At 47.3% G+C, this 11,067-nt stretch overlaps 1 protein-coding gene across 3 annotated transcripts; it reads right to left on the reverse strand.

The window, feature by feature from the left end:
- Positions 1–292: 292 nt before the first annotated feature.
- On the reverse strand, positions 293–4,815 carry RPP38 (ribonuclease P/MRP subunit p38). 3 transcript variants are annotated; one of them, XM_022580573.3, is made up of 3 exons: positions 4,583–4,815; positions 3,162–3,205; positions 293–1,232 (listed from the first exon to the last, which is right to left on the reverse strand). In XM_022580573.3, exon 3 carries the CDS (start codon positions 1,220–1,222, stop codon positions 374–376), a length of 849 nt encoding a protein of 282 aa, XP_022436281.1. In that variant the 5' UTR covers positions 1,223–1,232; positions 3,162–3,205; positions 4,583–4,815; the 3' UTR covers positions 293–373. The 3 variants fall into 3 exon arrangements, with proteins under 3 accessions (XP_022436281.1, XP_022436279.1, XP_022436278.1); XM_022580571.3 differs by having other exon boundaries at positions 4,374–4,815; XM_022580570.3 differs by having other exon boundaries at positions 4,283–4,815.
- Positions 4,816–11,067: the final 6,252 nt, after the last annotated feature.

Consider the following 11,067-nt stretch of genomic DNA (forward strand, 5'->3'; position numbering starts at 1 on the left):
TTCATCTCCCCCGCCAACTAGAACCGTGTCTGTGTGGCCTATTTGCCAAGTTTGGACAGAAAGATGTCCAGTGTTGCAGGATACAGATGTCCTTGCTCTCAAGCATTGTGCCAGCCATTTAAAAAGGGAAATTATACAAGCATGGACATTAGTTTCAATAAACTTTTGTTTTGATACTCATACTGCTGAACATTCTCTGCACTTAGTGTCCCTAAACTTCAGCCTATCTGTATTCTACTGTCAGAGAATCTTACACATTTGGAAGGAATGATACTAAACAGTGTCCCAAGAATATATGTAGAAGTCATTTTATTCGCGGCTTCTCTACGAGGTGGCGTTTTACAACTGTATGAAGTGACAGGTTTATACAAGGTTACTTTGAAGCCGTTTTTTTACATTTGGGTGGCTTCCTTATCTTATTGGGGTTTGGAATCAGTTTCTTTATTTTCAGGGGTTGTAACACTGCAGCCTGCTGACCCTCAGCAAGCTTTCTCTTGGATTTAGGGAGGTCTTCGAAGGAAGTGTCCAAAATCTCTTTGTCTTGGCTTTCCAAAGACTCCATCTCCGGGTTCTCCCCGGGGTCTTCAAGTGTGTCTCGGAGCCACGGCACGTCCAGACGGGGGACTCTGGGGATGATGGCCTTCACTTCCTCTGCAAACGCAGCGGTGTTTCTTTTGAACCCCAAGGCCAGGATGCACGTCAAGCCCATGGCGGGTGCGAGCCTCTCGCTGAGCCGGGGCACCTGGCAGGCAGGGACACCTCTGCTGGCGCTCAGCGGCACCAGGTGCGCGGTGACGATGGCCGGCTTGGCCGACTTGCACGCCAAGACCAAGAGCAGCTCGTTCCTCTCCAAGGCTCTGGTGACCTCGTTGATGCCGATGGCAAGCTGCTTTCTGACGTCGGCAGGGGTCCACCCTGATGCCTGGGGCTCACCTTCTGGCTTTTCCTCCTTCAGACCCTCACCAGTGTCCACATCCATGCTGCACGTGTCTCCGCTTTGTGTTTTCAAAGCGGGCTGCTTTCTCTTTCTCTTCCTGTCCTCAGTCTTCTGAAGCCCGAGAGATTTAATCCTGTCCTCCAGGGTCTGTAGTATGAAGTGCATATCCTCCCTGTCCAGGGCACCCCAGCGGATGGTATACGGGTTGTTCAATGATGTCTTCACAGGTAAAGGTCTGGTCTTCCGCACAGAGCCCCTCCCTGGTGCCTGGGGGGCTGCGGCCATTCTGAAGACCCTTCACGGAGCAAAACGACAAAGGAAAACACGTGTTAACTAGACATGCACACCTTAAGGATATCTTGGCTGTGCCCTTTCTGATTTTGGAAAGGCTAAAGCAAGCCTACTTATTAGGACATATATACATGTACATATATATGTGCGACCATACATCTAACTTCTCTTAAGTTTTCCCCATTTTTTCCTGTGATTCGGTCTTCATTCATATACATGCAATTTATGAATGTTTTGCGTTACTGTGATCATACTGAAATGTATTTATTTCCTTTAAAATGTTCCATGTTGCTACTTGTTCATAATTGTTTATCCTCTTCAGGACCTCTGGTATTAGTCTGATAGATTTGTTACCATTTTCTGTATTGCCCTCTACTTAGGCTTCCGTCCATCCATTCAGCAAATATTCACTGAGCACCTCCAACTCTTGAGTCACGGGTACCGGGTTTCAGCCTTGAACAAATTCCCACCACCACCTCTGTGAGTCCCCGAGTCCGCCTGCCTCAGCACACAGTCTCTAAGGGCCCTGGAAGCCTCTGCCATTCATAATTAACCAGCTGTGTTTTTTTTTAAGAACTGGGACCATAATGTATGCACATGACTAAAAACCCAAATGATACTTTCATTCTGTGCCCTTTTGTAAGTCTCCTTCCCTCCCTGGACCCTAAGTTTCTTGTCTGTCTGTCCTAAAACACGATACACAGATTCCCCCTTCCCCTGATAAGTCCAAGCTGGCCGTTCCTCTGGCTGACAATGTGATGAAATCTAGGGAAATATCGTAATGAAATTTAAAGATATTAATTCATTAAGGCAAAATAGTAACAGGGATTCTTGCTGGGGAAATGTTATAAACCACCGTTCAGAGGAGCATGTCCTGTTTGTCCTGCCCAGAGGCAACTGCATATTCCTCTCTCTTCCCTCAGTTTTCTTCCTGGGCTCAGCCGGGAACCACAGGGACCCAAGTTGCAGAATTGAAGGAAGTTAAACAAGCCAGCTCTGGAGAAGTCTGGTTTTGGAACTGTTCCTGTTTTCAGGTAACCAGATTTTCTCATTCCAGGTCATTCATCCCATGCACACCTGCTCCCCGCTCCCCTAAGCGCCCCTGGCAGGATGAAAATAAATGAAATCTCCAATCAAACACCCCCCTAAGAGCCCGGCTGCTGCTGCTGCTGAGGAGCGGGTGTCCCGTGGAGTGTGTCATAAGGCACGTTCTCCAAGAATTAATTGGTTCTCACCCGATTCCTGCGTGATGGCCCTGTGTGTGGAGGAGGAAACAGACTCAGGTTAAGTACCATGCCAGAGTCACAGCTGGTTTCCCAAATCCAAATTTTATGCTCTTTCAATCCTGGCTGCACCTAAAAAATAATCTGTGACTTTACAAAAGACAGAGATGGTTGGTCCGTTCCCCAGGTCTGCTGAATCGGAATCCTGCGGAATACAGCAGGGTACCTGTACTTGGCAAAAGGCTGCCCAGCTTAATGTGATACAGAACCGGAATTGGGCACCACTGGTGTAGGACAGGGGGCCTTTCCACAGTGGAAAGGCCTGAGACGGTCTCCTGACCTCCACCGGCCTCAGACGTTCCTCCTACATCACCTTCTCACGGAAAACCAAAACTCAGCTCTCTGGGGTGTGAGCTCAGACCTCGTTCGTGTCAGCGTTGCCCACTGCTAGAGACTCGGCGTCTGCCCCCTAAGCTGCTTCCTTCCGGTGCAGACCCCCCCCCCCGCCATCCCCATCATCCCCGTGCGAAGCAGGAGGCAGCTCATCCAAATCCAAGGAAGTGACTGGCAGAGGCTGGCACCAGGTTGAAGATGGTCAGGAAAAGGGAAATAAACGACCAAGGAGCAAATATGAGGATCTATCGGAGCTCTGCCAGACCACAAACTGCAGTTCATGTGCCTCAGCGTTCAAACAGGGAGTAAGTACTTACAGTTACGTGCTGCTCTGGGCATTAGCTCCTCCTGTCTTCAGAATCTAGGCGAGGGAGACAAGAGCCAAGTGGTTCAGATAAGTAGAGTCTCACGGGATAGAATCCAAAACCAAAGTGGAACAAGTAACAGCTTTGGAGGAGAAAATCGGGAAGGCCTTGCTGGGGTGCCTTTGGAGGCCTCTGCTGCCCGTGAGATCAAGTGCACACTCACTGGAGTGACATCCAAGGGCCCCCATGTCACCACCAGCCTACCTCCTTACACCCCACCATGGAACCACACACTGTTTAATGAGGTCACCAGTTCTTCCCCTCCATGGCTTTACGCACATTCCCTCTGCCTGGGGAACTATTCCCACCCTCAGCCCTACCACCACCTTTCTTACTTGAACAAGTATTTGTGGATTATCCACAATGCACCAAGCCAGAAAGATGATGAATTAAAGCAAAAACAGCCACTGAACTCATTGGGCTTAGAATCTATGTGGGAGACTTACCCACAAGTAAAATATAAGATGTGATGCACATTAAGGTCAGGGACCTACAGGATCCTGATCAGTTGAGGGGGTCAGGAAGGGCCTCCCGGAGGAAGTGACCTTTTAACCCACACGTGACACCAAAGGGAGTACCTATTCGGAAGAGCATCCCAGGGAACTGCATTAAAGGAAATGATGTCAGTGTCACTGGGGCAGAGATGCTAGAGAGAGCGGAGAGAGCGGGAAAGGCGAGGAAGGACCAGATGGTGAATACACTTGCAAACCCTACAGTGGGAAGCGGTTGTAACGTTCAAAGCAGAGGAGTGGCGTGGCTGGAAAGGCGTCACAGAAAGATCTTTGGCGATTCGGGCCAGGAGGAGTCCTTTGCCACGACCGAAAGCAGCAAAGAGGCTCCAGAGTAGTCCTGGTAAATGACGGTGGCCTTGGCTAGAGTCGCCGCAGAGGGGATGGACAGAAATGCATGCTACTTGAAACATTTAAGAGGTGCAATCCGCCCGACTCAGTGATGAACTCGGGGTAAAGCAGAAGAAGGACTCAGGGAGGACTCCGAGTTTCTGGATCTGGTAGCCGACCCCCGAGTTACTCTCTTCCTATGGTCTGCCGCCTCTCTATCGAGTGCCTACTTACTTCACTACTTAACACACGCGACTGGAGTCATTTTCTGGTCCGCCTCCACTTCTAGACCGCGGAGTACAGAAGGGCCAGGGTGGGGCTTTACCTATTTCTCGTACCCGACAGACGCTCAACTCCAGGCAGAGAGCGGAGCGTGAGCCAAGGCCGGGACGCAGGAAAACACGCCGGTACGGGCGGGGGCGGCCCCAGGGACGGGGAGCCTGGGAGACCTTGCGCGCACCCGGCCCAGTCCCAGGCTCGATCCCCACCAGCGGCCCCTCCGGATCTCAGACCCCAGCGCAGACCCCCACTCACGGTCGTCCCTGCGCCGGTTCCACGTGGGCCGCGCTGCGCGTACGCAGAGCCCACGCCCTCCCGGGCCCCGCCTTCCGACGCGGTGGGGCGGGGGAAGGGGAGGAGGAACGGCTCAGAGAACACGTTTCATTCTTCTGCATCGGGCCATTTCCAAACGGGAAAGTCGGCCCAGCGCGTCGCGACAGAGCGACGGAAGGTTTCTCTAAAAACCCTGAGTTTAGGAGCGGGTCGGAGGCTCTGAATAAGGCCCTCCAGCGGCAGTGCGCAGGCGCATTGTGTGTCTCGCGAGACTTCAGGTTGCCTGGTAACCGGCCACCTGCTCTCCCGGTTGCCGTGTCTGGGGAGCATTGTACCGCGGTTAGACTCCGGAGCCTGGCGGTGCCACCTGACGCCGCTCTTTTCTAACCCAATTTCTACCTTTCAGTGCCTGTTAGTCTGAGCCCCTCACTTTTCTGTTTTTGTCTTGCCTAAGGGACGCAAAATTCTGACCCAGTTCCCCCATCACCGAGCCTCTGCCGAATCCCCGGCACCGTGGAAATCAAGATAAATGGGGGATGGGGAGGTGGATTGAGGAAACCACGTGTTTACAGGCACCAATGTAGGAGATCTTGAGCCCCGGAAAGAGGAGAATAAAGGCTATCTTGAGTTGCGACAGCGGTTCAGAAAACTCCACCAGATGTCTGCTGTGGCTACTCCAGCCAATGGAGACTTTAATGGTTACGAATGGAGTCGCTGGGAAGTCATGGGCAATTGTAAGTCCGCTGAAGAACACTTTCAAGGTCAGGGGTCTGAATCTGTTGATTTACCCTTGTCGAGAACCAAGACCGAAACTTTAGGTTGCTTCTGACCCAGTGAGCTTCCTCCCTCCCTACCCCCTTTCTTTTCCCTTTCCAGTCTAACTTAGCACTTTTATTCCTCTTCTAAATATCTTCCTCCTTTTCTCAATCTCTTCTTCACTGCTCGTTTTGTTTCCCATTCTTTGGTCTAGTTTCTGTGTTTTCAGTTTTCATCAGCGACGTAGTACCCGACTGGCCGTAAACAAAACGGAAAGCTATACGTGTGGTCAGAGTATTACAGGTTAGACGGGGTCAAGTGCAATTTTTTTTTTTAAAACACCATTAGAAAAATTAAAAAGAATGAATTTACGAGTTTGAGTGTAACAACAGGCTTTTGTTTCATAGAATGAATAGTAAGAAATCGTCATGATGAGTTGCAAACATGCAGTTCTAAACTAGTCTCAGATCACAAACAGTTTTGGGCAGCCCGACCTCGTTGCCCAACAGAATTCCTCTGTTCTTGAAATGTCACTGACTGTCCTGATTCATCTCTGCCCTGTTTCTATCATGTCTGTCGCCTTATTCATTAGAAACAAGATGGGCGTTTTGGGCATTGGAAGGCAAGAAACTCGTGTCTTGTGATTTTTTAATAAATACTTAAAATTTTGGGGCTTCCTTTGTGGCACAGTGGTTAAGAATCTGCCTGCCAATGCAGGGGACATGGGTTCGAGCCCTGGTCTGGGAATATCCCACGTGCCGTGGAGCAACTAAGCCCGTGTGCCACAACTACTGAGCCTGCACTCTAGAGCCCGCGAGCCACAACTACTGAGCCCGCATGCTGCAACTACTGAAGCTTGCATGCCTAGGGCCCGTAGTCTGCAACAAGAGAAGCTACCGCAATGAGAAGCCCGCACACCGCAACAAAGAGTAGTCCCCACTCACTGCAATTAGAGAAAGCCCATGTGCAGCAACGAAGACCCAACACAGCCAAAAAATAAAAATAAATAAAATAAATTTATTTTTTAAAATACTTAAAATTTTTGGTGGGGACTAGCCTTTATACTACCACTGATAAAGGCTGTGACCCTAGATCCTAAGGCAGATCAAGTGAAAAAAAGGTCTATTTATAAAGATTCAGACAGTAGGTCCAACCACAGTGTTACCTGTGTTAGGTAATAGCTTAGACTTCATAAATCACTCAACTCTTGAAACTATTAAACTCTTGAAAGAGCTTCAGCACCCCCAGAATAATGTTTTAAATTTTAAGGCTAATTACTCCCAAATCGATACAGTTTTGAAAGTAATAACTCTGGCTTTTGTTGTGGTAAATTGCTAATTATGGTTATCTTTGTTAGATTTAAATTGAATTAGATTAACCTTGGACCCAGTAATTTTTTGGCTTCTTATGTGGTCAGTGCAAACAGTTATACTTAATGGTGGCAAAGCTGAGATTAAAATGTTAAATGTAAGAGTCAACTGCAAAGTCATTATTTTTTTTCAAAGTAATGAAAACATAGTACTTCATCTACTGTAAAATTATAGGCTAATGACTTAGTCCTACAGAGTGCCTCTCAAACATTCAATGAACCCACGCTGATTTAAGAAATGATAAAGTATCATTTCAAAGATAAATAATGAATGTAAATCACATTTTAAGTAATGCCACCAATTATAAGGTTTTAAAGCTCTCAGTAGAAATTTTTGTGTAAAAAGATGAGAAATTATCCAAAGTGGAAGGTAATTATAATTTTAGAATAATGAAATATTTGTGAATCTTATGTTTTAAAAGTAATCTGATAAATATTTTTAAATCTAAAAAAAAATAAAATAAAAATAAAGTCTTCTCAGATCTGGCTTTTAAGCTATAAGACAAATAGAAACACGTGTCTGATTGAAATGCTAGAGTAATGGGAAAAAAATATGTCTAAGTTTTTGTACCCCTAAGGTTTCAGACTTGTAGCCTGAGCATCTTCTCTGCTTATATTTTGCTCTATGAAAATTCGCAGCCACTACATCCATGGCTCTGGACCAAGACCAGCTAAGGTCGAGATCTTAAGTTCATCACTAACTAGTCACATGACCCTAAAGCAAACTAATTAACCCTGTCTATGAAGTGATAAAAATAGTACCTGTTGTGAGGATTAGAAGAAATAATCTACTCAAAATGCTTAGTACAATGCCTGGCACATACAAACTGCTTATTAAATGGAATTGATTAGTGACAATCTGAATTAGGAATTAGGTTCATAAAAATTAAGCCTCGGGCTTCCCTGGTGGCGCAGTGGTTGAGCGTCCGCCTGTCGATGCAGGGGACGCGGGTTCGTGCCCCGGTCCGGGAGGATCCCACGTGCCGCGGAGCAGCTGGGCCCGTGAGCCATGGCCGCTGAGCCTGCGCGTCCGGAGCCTGTGCTCCGCAACGGGAGAGGCCACGACAGTGCGAGGGCCGCGTACCGAAAAAAAAAAAAAAAATTAAGCCTCTATGATTTTAGTGCTTCTGTTCTATTTTAAGACTAATCAATATAATTTCCACAAAAATGTTGCTAAAATGAATGACTACATTTCAAAGGTGATTTCTCTCCCATTTGTATCACACAAACATTGCAACAAAAAAGTAAAAAGAAAAAAAATTGTCCCATGACCCAGTTACTTCAAAACACATTTCCTTTCAGTGTTTCCTTATAATTTGTTTCACATTTAAGTGTGCACTTACATTGTTAAATAATATAGATTAAATTTTGTGTTCTCATTTTCTTTCCATATAACATTTTTTCCCCATATTTCCCAAGCATAGTCTTCAAGTTATCACTTTAACTCATATATTTTGTATCCTATTCTAATCAGTTTACTTTTTAATAATAGCTGTTACCGTTATTTTACCGTGTAGAACCTCAACTTGATCTTTGAATATAAAACGTTATTTTTATATTCATTCTAGAATTGGACTGTGGTTAGATTTATATGCTTGCCATGATGTAAGAATGATTTAAGAGACTTGGTGATAAGTTATGTCATTAGCCACAATGTTTTGATGAAAGAAAGTTAGCAACAAGAAAGTTTGTCAATAGAAGAATATAAGAGAATTGAGCACCAGATTCTTCTTTCCCTCTGTGGCATCCTAATCTTTGCTCTGTGTGTGTGTATTAGAGTTCTCCAGAGAAGTAGAACCAGTAGGAGATAACAGACGTGAATTATGGAGCCTGAGATGTGCCACAATCTGCTCTCTGGCAGCTGGGAACCCAGGAAAGCTGGTGATGTCGTTCCAGCTTAAACCCAATGGCCTGACAATCAGGGGAACTGATGGTGTGAATCCCAGTCCAAGGGCAGGAGAAGGTGAGATGGGATGTCCCAGCTCAATCAGGGAAGCAAGAAACAAGGAAGGAAATTCCTCCTTCCTCTGACTTTTGTTCTATTCAGGCCCTCAGTGGATAAGATGATGCCCACCTGCATTGGGGAGGGGGATCTACTTTACTGAGTCCACTGATTCAACTGCTAATCTCATCCAGAAACACCCCCAGAGACACCCAAAGAAATAATGAAATAATGTGTAATCGGGCCAGTCAAGTTGACACATAAAATTAACCATCACAGTGTGATTGTTACTCTGTCATACATAACAATTGTTATACAAACAGTAATCAGTTAATTTAGAATCAGTGACTAGAAGTCCTTTAGTGATGAGCTGCAAAATCAATGACCTTTTCAGTCTGCAGGTAACAAAGCATCCTCCTGAAGGTTGTTATTCAATAGTTACTATCTGTCGTTAAAGTCTGGATCTTTTCCATGATTGGCTCATTTGCCTATACAGCATCTCAGCAAAATCCCAAGGGCTTTCTGTACTTGCCCTTTGCCATCCTCTGAATTCTGGCACTGGCCCTCAAGCTTGTCCTCTCAAGCTCACGGTTTAGTGGTGGCCTAACTGTGCCAAGGTCAAGGGCTCCACGGCCTCTGCACCCCTCCACACCCCAGTCTCCCTGACAAAGCCACGCCTGCATGGGGATCCAAGCAGGGCAGCTCACAGAGGCCTCAGGGCTGTGCCCCACAGAGGGAAGCTGGGATGTGTCCCCAGCCCAGCACAGACTCCCAAGTGCGTCCCTTTGGCCACTTCTTCCACCCACATATCAGAAGTAGTGGCAGAGCCACAGAAAGAACCAATTTGCCCCAGGCTGTGTCCAAAGGAAACTCCATCCACTGGGCAACCTCCGAAGGATAAGCCAGCCCAGCCTTTCCTCCGAAGGACCAGCAGGGGGCTTCTTCACCAGCTTCAAGTTCAAGTTCATCCTGAAACAGCCGTGTTTCAGGTTTGTCAGAAGGAACCTGAAGCAGAGGCCGATGGCAGGCACTCACACCTCGTGGAGCGAGAACAGGGGCAGGGAAAAAGAAAACACGTGGGGAGACCAGGCCGCACTCACTACACTTGAAGATCATGAGCGTCACGGAGCCCAGTTAGAAGGTGCAGAAGATCGACCAGGTGCTGGAAGGAAACAGCGGCCAGTGAGGGCTGAACAGGAAACCTGCGCTGCTCCGGATGCAGGGCAGCCCGGCCGAGAGGACCTGGCGCAGGGGTCCAGCCGGTCACGGCCGTCGCTCAGCGCGGTCCCGTTTCAGTGGACAGCCACACGTCCGCAGGCTTGGAAAGCACTCCCTCCAAAACTCACTGCAGCTTCACCTTCAGAAGGTGGCCGGGAGGCTCCAGGGAGACGCGAGCCTCCAGGAGCCCCGTTTGCATCGGGGCCGCCTCCCTCTGCTGCTCGTCCTTCGCCCGTGCTTGTGGGTGAAGGGAGCCAGTGTGGCGAGATGGCAGTTTGGCACCGTATCAGAGCCCTGAAGGGGTCCTTCCCGGGAAAATCTCATAAGTGAGCTTTACCGAGGGCCTGACGAGCATTAGAGCCACCTGTATGCCAAAAAGAGTTTGGGGTTTATCATAAGAGAGCTGGGAGGTCCCTGAAACATGCAGGCAGCAGGGGTGCAGGATGCCCTTTGGATGACAGGACACTAACTCTGGCTGCAGGGTGGAGAAGCCATGGGATAAGCGGCCAAGTTTCCTTGTGTTTCGAAAGTGGGCTTTTACCCCAGGGATTGGAAGTGAGGGAGACAGCAAGAAAAAAGTCAGCTCAAATGTCACTGGCTGCTCGGTGACCTCTCCTTTGTAATTTTTTGCATTCTACGTGATTAATTCCAGAATACAAAAATGGGAGCATGCTTTGCCAACTTGTTTTATGTGCTAGAGTTTCAGTGCAATGCCAAGAAAAATTCAAGAACTTTCTTCTATGGAACTTGACTCATGGATGTTAAAATTTCTATAGAAGAGCAAAGTGTCAAAGACAATCCTTCCTGAAGAACAACAAAATTGAGAGGCTTTAATGATTAAGACAGTGTGATGGGGGCTTCCTTGGTGGCGCAGTGGTTAAGAATCCGCCTACCAGAACACTCTATGACAAAATCACAGCAAGGTCCTTTCTGACCCACCTCCTAGAGAAGTGGAAATAAAACCAAAAATAAACAAATGGGGCCTAATGAAATTCAAAAGCTTTTGCACAGCAAAGGAAACCATAAAGAACCCTCAGAATGGGAGAAAATATTTGCAAATGAAGCAACTGACAAAGGATTAATCTCCAAAATTTACAAGCAGCTCATGAAGCTCAATATCAAAAAAACAAAAAACCCAATCCAAAAATGGGCAGAAGACCTAAATAGACATTCCTCCAAAGA

Source organism: Delphinapterus leucas, chromosome 2 (assembly GCF_059928025.1).
Source record: "Delphinapterus leucas isolate spDelLeu-1000000601 "Yukka" chromosome 2, BTC_Dleu_Yukka2, whole genome shotgun sequence".
In the NCBI taxonomy this organism is placed as follows: Eukaryota; Metazoa; Chordata; class Mammalia; order Artiodactyla; family Monodontidae; genus Delphinapterus; species Delphinapterus leucas.